The 19,426-nt window shown below is 31.9% G+C and overlaps 1 protein-coding gene and 1 long non-coding RNA gene across 10 annotated transcripts in view; one reads left to right on the top strand and one right to left on the bottom strand.

Moving 5' to 3' along the window:
• LOC143235410 (uncharacterized) overlaps positions 1–19,426 on the top strand; it is a 39,466-nt gene that overhangs the window by 11,609 nt on the left and 8,431 nt on the right. For 3 of the 6 annotated variants that reach the window (XR_013019174.1, XR_013019173.1, XR_013019172.1), the window contains exon 4: positions 404–12,708. The exons of 2 other annotated variants lie outside the window; for them this stretch is intronic. This is a non-coding gene — a long non-coding RNA (uncharacterized LOC143235410). Of the gene's footprint in view, positions 1–403; positions 12,709–19,426 lie in introns of those variants that run through there. One more of the 6 variants, XR_013019176.1, reaches the window with a different exon arrangement.
• The window catches only part of LOC143235409 (uncharacterized), a 68,249-nt gene continuing 61,668 nt past the window's right edge, over positions 12,846–19,426 (bottom strand). For all 4 annotated transcript variants that reach the window (XM_076473546.1, XM_076473545.1, XM_076473544.1 and 1 more), the window contains 3 exons: positions 16,050–16,128; positions 15,498–15,563; positions 12,846–13,106 (listed from right to left, as the gene is read on the bottom strand). In XM_076473546.1, coding sequence (XP_076329661.1) covers positions 13,047–13,106; positions 15,498–15,563; positions 16,050–16,128 — 205 coding nt within the window. In that variant the 3' untranslated portion in view covers positions 12,846–13,046. The remainder of the gene's footprint in view (positions 13,107–15,497; positions 15,564–16,049; positions 16,129–19,426) is intronic.

Consider the following 19,426-nt stretch of genomic DNA (forward strand, 5'->3'; position numbering starts at 1 on the left):
AAGTATAAATCCAGTGGTTAAGAGTAGTAGGAGTAAAGTGTTCGCAGTTTGTTAGATGTAACGAGTGCAATGTGTGGTCGATTTTATTTAGGAATGTGAGTCGCCCCTATACTTTTAAGGAAGCTATTAATAAAGACAGGCAATTTTTATATACAGTATGTAGGATGGAGGAGAAATTAAAGTCTATCCTAATAAAGTAGAGGTAATAGATAAAGAGAAAAACACACTGTGGGAAATAGAAGTGCAATTTCAGAAGGAACTTAAGCTTTTACAACAAGGGATACATCAGCTGACAATAACTTTCAGGAAAGCAGAAAGAGTACTATTAGAGTGAAAAGTAATGAAATTATTTATAATAAGTATATTCTGTTAAATAATAAATTTCAGCCTTTGGTTTATGCAGATGAGGAAATGTTAGGTGGAAGGAAAACCAAAGGGTCAGAGAAAGACGTGGAAGATAAGTAGACTATCAGCTATAGGTGATTATTACAAAGAGGGAGACAATAACCAATGTTGTGAATAGGGAGAAAAAAGATTATACTACCTAAGGGTACAGATGGAGGATGTAACTGACAAAGCAGAAAATTTAATGAAGAGGACAAGCAGAAGTGTCGTGAGTTCATAAAATAATTTAAAGAAAAAAAACCATGAAATAATTTTTGTCAGGGATATTCTGCAAAACTAACTGTGAGATGAAGTTATAAATAGGTCACTAGGGCTAAGTGCTAGGCTGAAATCTGTATGTGAGGATGAACACATTGACTAGTTGTACTCATGAAATCAATTCAGAGAAAGAAAGGAGATTATTTGAATGGATGGTTACATTTCAATAGGATAGGAGCTGACTTGTTTCCTACAGCAACTTACTCGGCTTTAAGAGAATATTTTAAAATGGGCTAGATAGTAAAGAGGACCAGGAAAAATTAGATTGAAAGAAAATAAAAGGAAGACACATGTTTATTATAGGAAATAGGAATTATACTTACTAATAAGCTTAATTGCTATTATTATAATACTCGAAATATAAAACTTAAAATAGATAACTTTATGCCACTGGAAGGAATTGAGGATTTTGATATAATGGGAATAACTGAAACATGATTGAATGTAAATGTTTTTGATAAAGAATTTTTTTTTTTAAATAGAGAGTTTTTGGCTATTTAAAGTGAATGGAATATTAAGGAGAGAAGAGTAGAATGGGTTTATATGTGAAATATGGGTTACACTCTGGTCACATTAAGGATATTAGTTTGGAGATAAAATCCATTTAGGTTGTTATTAGTGGATATAAAAGGAAAGGCATTTTAGTGGGAATTTCTTAAAAACCACAATAGTACTAATGAAATTAGTGAAAATCTTTACAATCAGATTAAGATTTCAGCTCTTAATGAAATCATAATGTAACATATATATTGGGTAATATTAAAGTCAAACCATGAAGGTTAAATGATTTTGTAAACTGTTTAGCTTCTTAAGCAATTAGTCAATGAATCTATTAAAACAATGTTATGTTAAATTTATTCTTATATTCAAATACAGAAATGATTATGAAAATTGTGGAACATCTGGATGGATGTGTTCTATTAGGTGCAATGTTTTGTTGCAAATAGAGATAAATGACGTTATTTGGGTCATAATATAAAATAAAAATTGAAAGGATGCAACAAGAATAATCTGTTCTGAATTGGTCATCTGAGTTATTTGGCAACACACATCAGATGTATAAACTTTTTAAAGGTAAATTCTTCAATATTCAAGGTAAACATATTCCTTATAGAATGAAAAGGGTAGCTGCTAGGAAATAATAAACAAGTTGGCTCACACAGAGTTTAAGAGACAAGATTTACTAAAATCATCATAAATTTAAGAAATATAAATTGACTGCTATGACACCAGATGCATAAGATCAAAAGTTGGTAAAACGATCAATGAATATATGAGAAAAGATGTTCTGTAGATTTTAAAAGTACATTAAAAGAAAAGAAAATGTTTTTTTCATATGTGGAGATGCTGAAATTTATCAAACTGTTTTCTCTATATGAAACAAAAAGTTGTATTGGTCTGATGAAACTGTTTGAGGTTGAAAGTAAGGTTGTTATTGTGCTGATGCATGATCGTTTTTTCTATATTTTCCAATGAAAATAGAAGAACTAAGGGAGACAGGTATAACTTATGGAAGAGTAGGAGTCATTTTTAGCTAAAGCAGTTTCAATTATTTAAGAAGTTGGTTGGCCTTTGGGATGGGTTATCTTCAGACGTTGTAGAAAAAGTAAATGAGAGTTTAAACAAAACGTTTGATAACTATATGAATGATAACAACTGGTTGTAGTTTTTTTAAAATTATTGTAATTTAGTTGAGACGATGACACAACCGAGATTGACTAATACTTTCCGAAAATGTTATGTTACAAGACGTGTCATTGTGTGCATGTCATATTGAGAAATATATGTTGTGAGAAAATTAATAACTTGTTAAAAAGAAATATGTCCTGATTATTTCATTGTAATCATGTTACCGAAAATCATTATTGAGTTAAATTAACATCTAAGAGCTCGTTTTAATAATTCTACAGTATCATCCTTTTCTAGGATGGTTTAATTGAATGGTAAATTACTAATTTAATCTGACAGTATTAATTATATTCATGTTGATGAGATATGTACCAGCCAGACTTTGTGGAACTATGACATTTTGTCATCAGTCATAGCAATCTTTCTCTACCCGTTTTTACATATATAAAGATAGTTACATTTTGTAATGAAACTGTCCGTCAGGGCTGAAAAACTGTTACGTTCAATGAAGCTTTCCTCATAAATTATATCTCTTTTAAGATTCATTCCTCTGCAGCAAGTCTGTCTTGAATTCTGTTGGTTTTATTTCATCTTTTTACTACTAAATCCAATACGGAGTAGAATTTAAACTTCTCTTACTTTACAATACTAAACACAAATGTAACATATATAAGTACACAGATAATTACTATTTACAATGAAAATGCCATTTGAAGTGCTTTTGCATAAATTCAGTTGTCCTTCCGATCCGAAATACACAGGGTTGTCAAGCATATATTATTCGTTTTTATTATTCTGTTGCTGATTTCTGTGGTGTTTTCCACACTGACATTGGCGCTACTTAATTCTATAATTACACCATCAGGATCAAGTATCCCAGTGAGCGAAATCAGTATTTCATAATCTCTCATTAGGGTCACGAAGACCCCTGAAAATATTAAAGGTTTGACATATATTAAATCAATATATGTACAATATACACTTTGTTGTGATTGCTACATGTTAGTGCAGCTGTCACTAAACTAAAATTCATCTATTAATAGCTAATTTGCTTTGTTCAACGATGTTAGTGAGGATAGACACGAATACAAAATATCTTGAAAAAATATTGTCCATATTAGGAAACAAAATGCTTGAATATTTAGATTACGTTAACCAATTGAAATCCTTCTTCTATTAAATTATCGTCTCGTTGATGATCCGACAGTTGCGGATGGTGAAACTGATTTTTTCTTATTACTATTTATCATTTTCTATAGGTAAGTATTTCCCAAACTGGCAGTTCAGTGTTTCTAACAAATTAATTATAACAGTTATATTGAATATTGTTTAACTATTTTTGGCACAAAAAATAACAACGCATTGCAGCTTGTTTTTTCTTCTTCTCTTTTCACAACATAAACAATCCTTAAAGTTATAAGAAATCAATAAAAGACACGAGGAGCAGCGACTTACAACTATGAAGGCGTTATTACGTAATTTTTTTCCAGGCTTTGTTATGTAACTGTTGGTAATACAATGCACCCTGAGCAAATGGGACCTTATTGACTGTGTTCAATTCGTGTATTTATTACCTGACTTATCTCTCAAATTATAAACTTGTTCTTGGCTGTTAACTACATTTGGGGAGACAACATATCAGGTCATGTTGAATAATTTCTGTGTTTCCTTGTTGAAGCTGAAAAGTACAATGGTCTTATTCAGTAATTAACTTCTGTCTTCTTCATCAGTTTAAACCCTAGAACTGCTATGTGCAGTTATTCCATAGGTGGCTTTGAGTGAAGAATATGCAATAACATAAATTAATCAATCTGTCATGACACTTCTGTGTAAATCTGTGTGTGTGCATGTTTAATTTTATCAAAGGTCTATCTGCACTATGCTTACCCTAACCATTTTATAAACTTTATTTTTCAAACCTTTTTCAGCACAAAGTGTAAAACTAATAAAGTTTGTTTGTTTTTTAAATTCGCGCAAAGCTACACGAGGGCTATCTATGCTAGCTGACTCTAATTTAGCAGTGTAAGACAAGAGGTAAGGCAGCTAGTTATCACCACCCACAGCTAACTCTTGATCTACTCTTTTACCAACGAATAGTTGGATTGACTGTCAGCTATAACGCCCCCACAGTCAAAAGGGCAAGCATGTTTGGTGTGACGGGGATTCGGAACTCACAACCCTGGGATTACGAATCGAGTGCATTAAACACCGGGCTAAAACTATTGAAGTGAAATTTAAAAAAGTTAAGATAAAATTGTTTCAGTTACGATGCAAAACTTGCTAGACTAAATAATTAAATTCAAAATACAATAACAGCAACTTCTACAGCAAGTAAATCCTGACTTTAATAATGACATCATATCAACCTTTAATATGCATATCATCATCATTAGTTCAAAATTGTTGTTATTGTAATTTTAAATTAATCGTCACCTTATTTTCTGCCGGCTTATGCCGTGATAATTTTGTCCTCCTATAAGTAATTAACCTGAAAATAATATATTGAGCACATAGTCCTTTCATCTTTGTTTAAATTTGCACTCACGAAATACATTAATAATCTAGATGTTTGGTGAAAGAACCTCTGACGTGATTTGTATCAAGAGCAGGTAAAAACAAACTGAATAGTAACAAATATGTTTATTTCTCGTCTTTCAAGTTCATACATCATGCTGTGTTGTATCCTACAGATTGTATAATTATTCTCATGATTCATGGCATATGCATGATTTACTAACGTCACGGCAGTACAAATTGCAATGTTAAGCGTCCCTTAAGTGACAACATTTCAGTGTCTAGTAACTAAGTTACAGAGAGACATCATTCTACTATAAAGTGGTGGAAATGGTTAAAACAGGTGATCTCTCCAGGTCATCTTTTACTGTAATAATAATAATAATAAAAGAAACGCTGTTCTAATACACACAAGAGGCTGCTTACCTTTACTGTTCTTCAGCCTCCCCTGAGCAACGAAGAATCCGAATGGTTTGTTCTTTGGTTTTACTTCCTCCACGACATGTTTTTCATCTCCTTGAATTTCAATCACACGACCACACATTTCGCCCTGTTCAGTATTGTTGCAACTAGAATATGGTTTGGAGAAAAAAATGTTAAAGCACAGATTGTTGTTTTCCTTTTATTACAAGCATGGATTAAAAAGGTAAGACATCTAATTAATGTCATGCCCCGCGGATGATAGTTAGAAACAAAAAACCACAACATGGTTGTTAAAAGAAGTCCAATGAACCTGTATGATATACAAACTCAATACAATTTAAAGTTTCCTATAAAATGTATTATAAATTAGAAATCATCGATTACCCAAAAGTCATGTTAAAAACTGTTGCATTTTTCATATCTAAAAATCACTCTTTCTCCAAACAGATCTGTACTGAGGTTAAAAGCTGACATTATTTTATACTTATTATATTCTACTTGGACAGAGGCCGATATTCAGAGTGCAGGATTGTGTTTCTCTGTATCTAAAATACGAGCCACAATGCAGCTAAATACAATCAGTATTTCGGTTTGCTCGCGTTATAGTAATGACAGTCAGTCCCATTATTTGGCTGTAAGAAATGGCTAAAGTTTCTTGTGACAATGAGTGGTTAGTCAGTTGTTTAGAATTAGGGATGTTAAGTGATTCTGACTTGCCATTTAGCCCTTGTGAGCATAGAATACCCATCAATTGAAAATATCAGTATCCAGTCAGATCATGGCTTGTCCAGTCTTACACGGTGAGAATTTATGTATTAAAACTTGGTTTTTGTAAAGCAATACATTACGTTGAGTATATGCAGTATGAAAATATGGTATCCTATTTAAATCATAAAAACCTAAGCTTACGAGTCGTGACACCAGGAGGACTCTTCCTCGTCGATAGGATCTTTTATTCCTCTTATTGTCTCCTCTTTGAACTGCTCATAGTTATGGTGACAACTAAACACATTCTTGAGACCGTTCCAGATCCGCTTCCTATGTGACTTTTTGTGCACGGCAAAGTCACTGGAATAGAAGCAATACTCACATGTGATGAATATGTCACAGTATATTTACACATAAGTGACTTGTATGAGAGAAGATCAATATTTATTTAAATGAATAATGTTGTATTGATAAATCAGAACCTTAATGTTAATGGTTAACAACTCAGATAAAATTGATATATATCAATAAAGATAGGATCTTTTATTCCTCTTATTGTCTCCTCTTTGAACGGCTCGTAGCTATGGTGACAACTAAACACATTCTTGAGACCGTTCCAGATCCGCTTCTTAAGTGACTTTTTGTGCATGGCAAAGTCACTGGAATTGAAGCAATACTTACATGTGATGAATATGTCACAGTATATTTACACATAAGTGACTTGTATGAGAGAAGATCAATATTTATTTAAATGAATAGTGTTATACTGATAAATCAGTACCTTAGTGCTAGTGATTAACAACTCAGATAAAATTGATAAATATCATGATTTACTCTAAAACAATTATTGCTGAATCAAAAATACAAGAATTAAAGGCTTAAAAGAAATTATAAGTGAAAACAATTCTACAAGATGTTGACGGGAAAGATGATATGACAGGTAGTGTTTAACTGGTTTTAGCCAAGCAGCAAAGGTGCAAAGTATTGAAGAAATACATAGATTATATAAGTAACTATGAAACCTAATTATATTATTGGATTACATACATTTCATTGCATTTCAAGTTAACAGTTTTTCTGCTTGATAACAGATTATAATCAGCAATAGTACACATTCTAATCAAAACATAAGTTCACCATGGTGAGATAAAGACAACTGAGAACAATAGTACATGAACTGTTACGTATTTATCTTATACCATTTGTGTCCTATTTCATTAAGAAACTATATGAACATATTTTGTATAGTTTTAAAATGTTTATTCAATACATTGCCAATTTGATTTGGTTTCTTTTAAATTATGCACGACTCTACTCATAGGCTATATACACCAACCATCCTTTCAGCAAAAGAAAGACACCTAGTCAACACCAAACGTCAACTATTTGTTTACTCTTTTTATCAACGAATAGTGAAATTGACCGTAATGTTTTAGTTTTTCTTTACAGCTAAATGGGTGTATGTGTTTGGTTTGATAGGAGTTCAAAACAGCGTTCCGCAGATTGTGAGTAAAGCGTCCTGGCAACCATTTGAGCTAAGAGTCAGGACTTACTTGAAAATACATAACTTTTGTGTATGGAAATCTCCAGAGTCATTGATTGTTCTTCTTCATCACAAATGGTGTTTATTGTTTCCCAAGATTCATCTAAAATAAGATAAAAAAATGCTGATTTCCAGAAAACTAAATAATATCTAAACTAACTTTGAGTTGATATCTAGTAAGGAATCTACTAGATTAAATAATTAAATTCAACACACAATAACAGCAGCTTCTACACGAGGTAAATTATGACTTTAATAACTATATCATATTGTCCTTTTTTTATAAATTTCGCACAAAGCTACACAAGGGCTATCTGTGCTAGCCGTCTTTAATTTAGCAGTGCAAGACTAGAGGGAAGGCAGCTAGTCATCACCACCCACCACCAACCACCAACTCTTGGGCTACTCTTTTACCAACGAATTGTGGGATTGACCCTCACATTATAACGCCCCCACAGCTGAAAGGGCAAGCACGTTTGGTGCGACGGGATTTGAACCCTTAGAAGGATCACAGGTGATGGTTCAGCACACCATTCTGCAACAGCTAGAGATTACTAGAGAAGCCAGTATTTGAATTTGTGGACACAGTCATAGAACATCTGACCACAAGATTCAATGCAGACAACAATGACTTGAAGCAATATCTGGCACTTGAGGACATGATCACATCTGGCAAGATTGACAACTTGGTTATAAACTTCTATCCAGAAATCTCTGCACAACGTCTCGAGTTTCAGTTGCCCTGTTCAAAGGAACTACAAAAGCAGTGTCTCTGAAAGGTGTGAAGGATGCTTACTGTAAAATGCATGAAACAAGCCAGCAGATGTTTAGTGAAGTGTTTCTTCTCATGAAAATTTTGCTTGTATGTCTAGTATTCAGCTGCGAATGTGAACACAGCTTTTCTGCATTAAGACGGTTGAAGACGTGGTTAAGGTCAACTGTGTCTCATTGCCGCCTCAACCATGTGGCAGTTTGTCACACAAAGATGAGGTCGACAAGATAAATATGGAAGAGCTTGTGAAAGAATTCATAAACAGATCATCACAAGGGAGGTCTACATTTGGGAACATGTAGACTAGAGAACTAAATGAATCTTGCTTCAATGAAAAGTAAGAATAATTATGTGCTACACTGTATTGGTGTGTAATTTTCAAGAGTTTGCAAAGACATTTTAATTATTTCTGTCAAACAACATGAACAGTTTTTCAGTAGATATAAACTTATCAAGGATAATTACTAATTTTATTAATATTTGAAAACGTAATTCATCCAATGAAAGTTATTAGTAACCATGTAAAGTATAATGGCCATCTTTTATACTGTGCAGTGTGCAGGAATAAATTCGTGTGGCAGTTAATTTGTGAAACATTTGTCTTTATTCTGTTAACATTTTGAAAACTGTTCACAGCACCTCACTTATACAAACCTACATGGAAACCTTGAAGTATCATGGCAACAAGATTACTCTGTGACTGCATGTTTACAGCTTTCAGGTTCACATAATCAGGGATTACCAATTTGCAAATTGAACAGTCCATATAAGTGGTTGCAAAAATTATCCCTTCCTCCCCATCGGTTGTAAAAAATCTACGCCCCTGCCCATACCAACAGTCTTGAGAATATATTTTTACTCAAGTGGGTTTCTCGTCATCATGAGGTAATATCAGCTACATTATTTAGTTTCAATAATATATTCTCCAAGCACCATGACAACAGTAATTCATTTATTCATTCTGATGGCTTAAGTACATAATTACCACAGTTACAAATCATAACCTCTTGGAAGGATAGCACTACAAAAAAGTACAACTTGGTTTATTGATAGAAAGCAGTGTATTGTATGCACCACTTCTAATACAGCATTAACTGACAGTGAAACTACAGACAATGTCTAAAATCACCTCTTGCTTGTCACTGCATAGAGTTATAACATATTGACTATATGTACTCGTGTAGTTCGCAAAGCTGCAGATTGCCTGAAAGTTTGTTTAGTAGAAGATAACTTCTGTGACACATCTAAACCAAAAATGACAGTGCTTGAGCCAAGATCTGTAATGACAGTTCTTTCATGATCATTGATAGAACCCATGACCCTCAGATTAAGAGTCGAGTTTCCTAACCACCAGATCATGCTGAATTCATAACAGGTTAACAGTAGAGGTTATGTTTGGAAGATTTTGAACTAGGTGACGTTTGTAGGAGTTTAGTATGAAATTATCAAAACAAGTATATAAACCATTAAAACTTTTATTTACGGTAATCAGTTTTGACAAATATGTTTGTTTATTTTGAATGTTATTTTTTTTCCATTTCACATTTAAAGTATAGAAATAGATGTCGTGAGTTTAAGTGTTCTAAAAATTTTTAGTGTGATGAGTGTTGTGAAATAGTACAAAAAAATATTTACCTTCTGTATAATACTGGTTTGTAATAAAGGGGACAGTTTTTTTTTTCATTTTGTTCAAAGCTACTTGAGGGCTATCTGCACTAGCCGTCCCTAATTTAGCAGTGTAAGACTAGAGGGAAGACAGCTAGTCATCACCACCCACCGCCAACTCTTGGGCTACTCTTTTACCAATGAATAGTGGGATTGACCGTCACATTATAACGCCCCCACAGCTGAAAGGGCAAGCATGTTTGGTGCGAGGGGGATTCAAACCCGCGACTCTCAGATTATGAGTCACATGCCTTAATATGCTTGGCCATGCCGAACCAAAATGGGAGAGTTATCCAGCCATTTACACGTAATAATGTAAAAAAGGTTGGTCCTAGAGATGAATGAGGTGCATGATATTTAGAAATGCAGTGGCAGCGCCAGGATATTTTCGTTGGGGAGGGGGAGGTGGCTGAGGTAAACTGTGAAGGAGCTTCCCAAAATGCCATTAATATGAAGAAAACACCTTTCAGAAAGGTGTACTATTTTGAACTGCATTTTCAATGCAGTTTTCATTGGAAACTCATATGCTGATTAATTATTCATTATTACAAATTAGAAATAATCTGTTTATGAAAATATGCGTGTATGTAAAACAGGAAGCTCACCTAAATTCCACCCAAGGTAATACACAATAATAAAGAAAACCAAGATTAGCTTAGATTGAACATTTAATATACCATTAAGAGTAAAGCTACAAATCAAAAGAAGTATGACATAAAGACAGTTTACATAGCAGAAACAAATTATCCCATGTGTAGTTAATACACTCTGAGGAAAAGTAAGGTCACTGTCAGGCTAACTATCTTTCATCATGTTGTGTTTATAGTCAATATTACTTCAAAACAATGCGCTTGTTCTGGTGATTGGCAGCAAATGTGTCTATAACCGTATCAATATCGAGTTGTTTTGCCCTCCTGGAGTTTACTGATAAGACAGCAAGGTTGTTGGTGCAGTTGCTACCACTGCTATTGCACAAGTATGTCTTGAGAAGCTTCAGACATGAGAAACTTCTCTCACAGGTAGCTGAAGTGACAGGCAAGGTCATACAATGCATACAAGTTTGTGGAGATCCAATGACAATTTCAAAATTCATTTTAGAATTGTTTAGAAATATTTGGTCAGTTAACATGTAAGGTTATTATCTAATCATAAGTGTAACATTAATTGGATTGTAAGTCACAATCATCAGTACAATTTTGGATGGCTGATACACAATGCAAAATGATCTCACAGAGGATACAACACCAACTAAATGTTTCATAGTTTTGACTTGTACACAATACACTTATACATGCATGCTATGTTTTACTTTTCAATAAAAGATAAATGAAATTAATGGGTAAATACCTGTGAAACCTTTGGTTTATCAAGTAAAATCCCTGATGATCTGTTGTAACTTGAAATCAACGTGGTTGTCTAATCTTCGTCAAAGCTCAAGATAGAATGGCATTACACAGGGAACGACAATACAGTGCATGAGTTTCAGTGCATTCAGTACGTTGCTGTTGGACGCATGACACATACTTCTGTCTTAATGAAGGCATTGAGTTCTTCAGATCTATGTCTCTTTGATGTTAATTGTTAAGTAACAACGACGATTGTGTTTTCCATATTTTATGAATATATGTAGGTAACAATATTGGGGGCGGGGTGTGGAAAACTGTAGGATAAAGTTCTGCAAAAGTGGTGTCACAAGATTTTACAATTTTAAAAATATCATGAAAGTTTTATATCGCCACCTGGTGGTAAAATGAGAACTAAAGATTGGCAAGATGATGAAAGTTGATCCATGAATCTTTCTTCTTAAGTTCACGACTGGCTGCAGTATGTTCGTTAGTTGGCTGTTTTTACAATTCTTCTACCAATAGTTTTTTTGACATCAACAATAAGCAAAAGAGTCTGAGATTTTGGTTAGTCATCTTGAAGTTAAAATGGTCATTGTATATAGTGCAGAAATATTGTATATATTTTTCTTTAAGATCGGCTTATTGTTGGATATATATAAGGCTGTTTAGTGTTATTTTTTATTTTGTAAACTTAATATTTAATAATTGTTTATTCTTTATGATAGGAACAATGAAGATTATTTTAAAAGTAAGTGTTAGTTGTGAAAAATTTTGATATGTAACTCTACGAATCACATGTGTTCACAATCACACTGTTTCTTGGTATTAGAATATTGTTAATGTCAAGATGCTCAAATGTTCACTATTTTTCTTGTTGTTGTGAGTAATGTTATGCTGGTAAGTCTATCATGTAACTTATAAAAAGTTCAAGACCTCCATTAATAAACTATAAATATAGACGATCAAGTGAGTGCAAGTAAAGCTCAGTACAGTGAATAATAATGTTCAGTCAGAAAAAAGAAAACAGAAGTTACCCGTTATATAAGTCACTAGCTATAACAGGTGATATTTTAAAGCGAGTTCCACAGTTTAATAGAGATAAGGAGAATAATTTGTCTTGTCAAAGGGTATTCTAAAGTAATTGAACTCATCTGTGTGGATTTTAATGGAAGGAGACAATTATTTAAAATTTGAGATAGAACTGTGGTAATAACTTATTAAAGTATCGTAAGTGAATTTATTGCAGTTTATACAGCAAGAAACAGAACAGAGAAAAATAATTCATCTTATCAATTTGATGCTAATGTAATTGAAAGAAACTGAGGGCTTTTTTCAATAAAAAAAAGAATTATTTAGAGTTTTAGATAAAACTGGAATGTGCTATAGTGTAAAGAATATTTTGTACATATATATCTTATTTATTTTGAATATATTACTTTAAAACAAGTGGATTGTGTTCTCTCTGATTATTGTTCAAAGTTACTGCCAATAAGCCACAGACACCAACTATAGAGGAATCCTCAAGCCTCAATCTACATATGTAAAACCATGACAGAAATACAGCATTGGATCAGAATGACAATCTGTTAAATTTTATTTCAGTATTAGATCAAACAACAAACTGCTTTAATTTACTACAGTATTAACTGAAATATTGAAACAATGCTTATATTACAAGCTAATAAATTATTATGTTTCCTTTTTAGTTATATAATTAAAATAGATTTTTTACAAGATAACACAGCATACAATAATAAGTTATTATCTTTAACTATAAATGTTTTCAAATAAACAAGTTAAAGGTTGAAAGATGATGATGTAGTTGTTTCAACACACTCTTCTCCTGAAACATACAACAATAAAAAACAGTAAGCTTTAACAATCCACAATATTCACTATTTTAGGAGCTTAAAATACCTTGTAAAATGACTTAAAAGTAGGCCAAAATAAGACAGTCTTTGTTAAAGTACAATACTTCTACTACAATGAGTGAGAAGGAATTAGTCACTTTCAAAAATATGAACTAATTCCATCCCTATACTTAAAGCTTGTAGCTTTTTCTGTGGCCAATTTTAAGATGTGAAAACTAAATTATCTTTTGGAAAAATCAAACTTTAAAATAACTAACAATGATTCAAACGTACTAAAAATGCGAAGAATCCAGATTACAGGCAGAAGTCTCAAGTAAGAAGAGCATATAACAGTATTTCAACTATATCTTGACAAGGCCGTAATTTTACTTATTACTAGAGTTCATTATAATGACTGGTTATAAGACATTTACTGTTATGTAATTTTACTGCTAAGTGTCATGCTCTGTCAGCTATGGCATTCAAGAAAGAAACTATGAACTGTTGGTGAAACCCTCACAGAATGTTCTCAGAAGAAGGGGTGTGTAAGGTAAATATCTAAGTCTGTGTTTTAGACTAGTTAAAACAAACTTCCTTAGTATCCTGCACAACAGTAAACTTTAGTGTCTCCAAATATTTAATGATAAAGCTAAAAAGTGACTAAAGGTTATGGTTCAACATGAACAGCAAGTAGGTGGTTCAAGTAAAAATGAACAAACAAATTCTACATGAAATTATAAATGGTGAAATTAGAAAAACAGATTAGTGTGACATCTACTGTTCCTACAAATTTAAATGATCCAAACTCAAGATATAAAATCATATCATGGATGCCTTCAAAAGAAACTTTCAGTGTCTAGCTGGTGAACTTTACAAGACTACAAAGGGACTTAGGATGATAAAATTCAGAATGCACTTTTCTATTATGTAACAAAGGTAAAAGAGGAGAAACACAGTGTATTAATATACAAACACAGTAAGTGTATACTACAAAAGAGTCACTGTTATGTCACCACTCCAGCAGTCATATTTTAACAAATTATGTGATATAAATAATGACAAATATTTAGTTTACCTAGTAGTCAGAGTTCAGAACTTGATAATGATAAAAAGTGAAAAAAACAAAAAAAAACAACTAAATTTATAAAAAAAAGTTCTTACAGTACAAACATGTAATATTTAAAATAAAAGATTTCTGGTTTTGGTTAGTCATACTTTTAAATATTATTATTTATTATAACTTGCCAAGAAAAATTATATCACTCTAGCATACAAAGAAGAAGAATCATATAGCTGAAGCATACTATGAAAATATCTAGAGTGATTAATACTTGTTTGTAAACAAATAGTTGTGTGTTTCTTGACTTGTGTTTTACTTTTGATATTTGGTCAGAAACAATGCCAGTGCTTTTGACATTTTTACTTAAATTATAATAGAGTACCATAAATATGATATTCCTTTCCTGTTATTTTTCTGTGCCTTTACAAATAACAAAATTGATAATAGTTAATAAAAAATATAAATTTAATAAGTGGCTTGTTTCTATTCATATTATTAGCTTGATATTTTCAAGCTAGTCACACATATTATGAACATTCGATATTCCCCAGAAAATACATCAAACTAATAATTATTAATAACATTAAAACTGTTATTAAAAAACTGCATATTTCTTGTTTTATCTTTCTGTAAATATGTAGGCTGATAAAAGCAATTCTATATGTGATGAAACATTTTAATTTGTATTTAACAATTTGAATGGTACTACTGAGTGTTTCTACTCTTTATTGGTATTTTTGCTTTTGAATCAATTATAAAGTGTCATAATATCAACTTGCAAATGAATATTACTAAATAGTAAATCTATATAAACATAAGAGGACACAATTACTAACACTATAACAGAATGAGTAGTTTTAAGCAAACTAACTGACTACCATCTACACTTCTTTGGCTATTGAAGAATAATTGTTGGGCATTAATAAATGATACATAGACTGGAGACACTTTGCCAAACATGCCAGTAGACAAATTTAACAACAGTTATAAAGATATCAATACTTTGTGTTTTTAAATTTTAACAGTTTCAATTAATAACAAAGAAAGAAAAGTCTTCCAATCAACTAGAACATTATTTTAAAAAATGTTATAACATATGAATACACACACTTACACAAAAATAATCCATAATGCAGTGCACATATGGAAAAATAATTTGAATCTGATTTTGTTTGCTGAGTTTTAACTTCCTCTTGAGTTAGAAATTGGAACAAAGTATCATTTTCCATAAAATACTTTAATGCAAAAAGAATGAGTCCAAAGCAGTTAGTCCTGCACTGTTTTGTTATGTGTAGATATTTCATTTTAAAGAACTTACACTTACCATCTCTGTATAAAACTCCTCTTTTACCCGTTGGAGTTCTTGTTGGTATTTTAAGGTAGCTTTTTTCTACAAATAGATAATAAAAATAGGTATTTACAGCATAGAATTATAAATTCTACTACATATGTCATATACTTTTATAGTTCTTGCAGAATTCACTTTGTGTGTTTGTTTTAGAGCAGAGCCACTTTGGGCAATCTATTGTATCCACTGTGGAGAATTGAACTCCACGTTTATGATTGTAAATCCATAAACTTACAGCTATCCTACTGGGAAAACAGAATCCATTTCATAAAAACACAACTTGGTACGAAGAAAGACAGAGTGATACATTGGAATATTTCACAAAATTATTCTATTTTATTCACAATAAATTGTTTGAATATTCAGTATATTTTCTGATTAAAACCCCCCACAAAGAGTCATGTTTTAAACTACTTTCATGCTTTATCCCTGTAAACAAAAATATTTTCAGAATAAAATTAATGGCTTGGTTAAAAAAAAAAAGAAGTAATATTTAACCTGTTTTAAGAAGGTTCATAAATATTCTACCTGAATTTCTTTAAGTTTCTCTTCCAGCTTATTTTCTGCTAGTCTGAGTAACTGCACTTTCTCTTCCAACTTAGCAAATCTAAGAAACAAAACACTGAAACATTAGTCAAAAAACGAAAATAATAATTGCAAACAAAAAACAGATTTTTACTAGGCCTGTACCAGGAGAACAATTATGAATCTATCATAAATAAAATTATTTAATTAAGATGAAAGCCAGTATTGTCAATTATTCAACTTACAGCACAAATTCACCTAATGCAAGAATCAGAAGAAACTTTTGCTTAAGAAATTTTAAAAACATTTATTTCAGAGCATAAAAAATCATGTAGTTAAAGAATGCACAACAGGAATTTAAATATTTATGTATAATTTGGTATAAATAACAAGAAAAGAAGTTTGAACCACACCTCAGAGCTATGAGTATAAACAATTACTGATAGTCAATTCTTCAAGGAAAATTGCAAAAAATCTCATACCTGTGATAATAAAATCTTGAGGTATTATTCTGGTAAATGTAAATCAGACTTTATCCTACACTAGAAATTTTAAACATTAAATTACTTTCACAAACAAATATCTAGCTTCACCTACATTTTCTTTTATATAAAACCCATTTCTGATGAGAAAGCACTGAGCAAGAATAGCTTAATTATCTACATAAATAACTCGGACTTTAGTTACTAGAACAAATTTATAGATATGATCTGGAATAATGTTTCACTGTTTGATAATGTGCAATAAAGTAAATGATGCATTTTTTTAAAACTTTCACAACTTTGTCAGTATCAGAAAAGGGATTTGGAAGAATAAAATTATTAAGTCAGTAAACAATTTGTAAATATCAGCAAATACTTGTTAACAAACAATTCTAATGGGATCCATCACATAACACTACACTATTTGACAAGTACCAAATAAACACAGGTAATACAAATTTTACCGCAAGTTACATCTGCACTACTTCTACATTTATGTTTTCTTGACTAGCATATAAATGTAAAAGCTAAATAAACCTCCCCCTAAATTCACACTTACTCATCAGTTTGAAGAATAAACTTACATTTTCTTACAAAAAACACCACCACCAATGTTCAAATCAATAAATTGTTATAGGTTGAAAAATAAAGACAGCATATGATTAGATGCATAGAGAAACTACTGAAAACCACAAAACACTACTGAACTTTCAATGGGGGTTTCAATACTGAGGAGGTACAGACTTCCATTTAAGATGTCAAGGCTAAGAGTTCAGGTTTTCTGATTTTAAATGATATAGTTTATAGACAACTTTAAAAAGAGAGTACTTTTATTAAGAAAAAATGAAGAAATTAAAGATGATACCAAATATTTTCTAAAAGCTCTATTGACTAAGAAAACACTAGTGGATAATTTCAGAACCTATGGGACCAGAGATTGCTTAAGTCTTCAGATCGATCCACAAGCAGAGACCACCTGGAGTGTTTAGGAATCCACAATCTCATGAAAAAGATTTAATGTCTTGGAGATAAAATAATTCATTTTCTCAGAAAGGACATTGTTATGGTGCAGAAAAAAAAAAGTTGGATACTGTGACCTTTATTTACACTGAATGAAAAAAACAAACATTGTCCATAATGTCACAGAACTTTACATTCTTTTAGGTTATGTTTGCTTTCCAATAAATATTAAGAAACAGAAACACTAAATTTTGAATTCAAGACATTCTAGATCATGTAGAGGTAATATACTTCTTCAGGTGGAAAATAAAAACCCTTCAAAGAAAAATGAGAACAAAAACAGTGAACATTACCAATTACCTATACTGAAAATATGTTCCTTTTAGATATAATTTTTATGTTGTTTCATATGAAATGGTTGACTTTCCCTCAGTTGAAGAGTGACTGCGATTAGGATAAGTTGAATACAGTAGTTTGACTACATGCTACTCAGTATTCATGAGATTTCTGTGCTTTTCATTTGTCTGTCATGTCAAATTGTATTATAATTGTTTTTATATTTCTTTGGAACCCTATACAAGATGATATCTTCAGTAGAATTGAGACTGCTTTTTTGTATGAGTTTAAATTTGGAAAAATGCAGCTGAGGCTACTAAAAACATCAATTTGGCATTTGGACAAGGGACTATTTCTCAACAGACTATTTGGAATTGGTTCCAGAAATTTTGTTCTGGTGATATGAACCTCAACAATAACCCTTGAGGAAGGTCTCAATCTGTTGTGAATGAAAAAAGATTAAGTTATTGTGGAAACTAACAACAAATAACAGTTTGGGCACTTGCAGCAGACTTAGAAGTTTCTAGTGCATCTGTTTCTTGTCACCTAGATGCAATTGGACAAATTTGTACCACACAAATTTATGGAAGGGCAGAAAGTGATTAACCACCAGACAGCAATCACAGATGAACAAGCATGAACTGATTTTGTTGCAAGATAAAGCTAGACCCAATATCTCGCAAATCATTATTTCAAAATTGAGATAATTGAAATATGAAATTTTGAAGCATCCACCATACTCACCTGACATATCTCCAACTGATTATTACCTTTTCTGGCATTCATAGCTGTTTATGGAACAAAACATTTAGTAATCAGGAGACTACTGTAAAAGCCTTTGAAGAGTTTATTGTCACCAAAACAATGGAGTTTTATAGAGTCAGGATATTTTCATTAGTATCCCATTGGGAGAAAAATCACTGCAGCAAATGTAGCATATTTTGACTAAAATTGGTGTTTGTTAAAAATATGGTGTTTTAATGTTTTTTTACCTATACAATCAGTCACTTCATAAGAAATGAATTAATATTTACACTGAAAATATGTTTCTGATAGATGCTCTACTCAAAGATTAGATTTTCTCAATCTTCTGCTGCCCTCTAATGCATTGAAAAGAAATTTTATCACTTGACAGGTTAGCCTGTGTATTTAGCATACTGAAACCCTCCACAAACAGGAGCAAGATACACTGTGGGATCACAGTGATTGGCTCCATTTGTCCTAATTTACAAGAACCTTACTTCCAATATTAAGCTAACAATAAACTGATAAACACTGGAAGTGGGGATTAAAGGTGGGAAGTGTGTTAGAGGGGATGACTATATGAAGTCTATTTTCAGCATCAGAAAATGCTGAAATATAATACATACCTCTACTGACACAACAGCTAGAATCCCAAACTGAGTTGGTGAAAAGACCAGTGTACAACAAAACAAGAGACTCCTGTAAAAAGCTTCCACAAAGAATTGAAGAAGTGTGCTATATAACAGAATAAAGGCACATATGTTGGGGACTTCACCACTTCTGAAACAAATATTCTATCTGCCTTTAAAGAAGTGGAGTGTTGTGAAATGGGTGGCACCAAGGCCTGAAGCAAGTAAA

The sequence above is a fragment of the Tachypleus tridentatus genome, chromosome 12 (assembly GCF_004210375.1).
Source record: "Tachypleus tridentatus isolate NWPU-2018 chromosome 12, ASM421037v1, whole genome shotgun sequence".
NCBI lineage: Eukaryota > Metazoa > Arthropoda > Merostomata > Xiphosura > Limulidae > Tachypleus > Tachypleus tridentatus.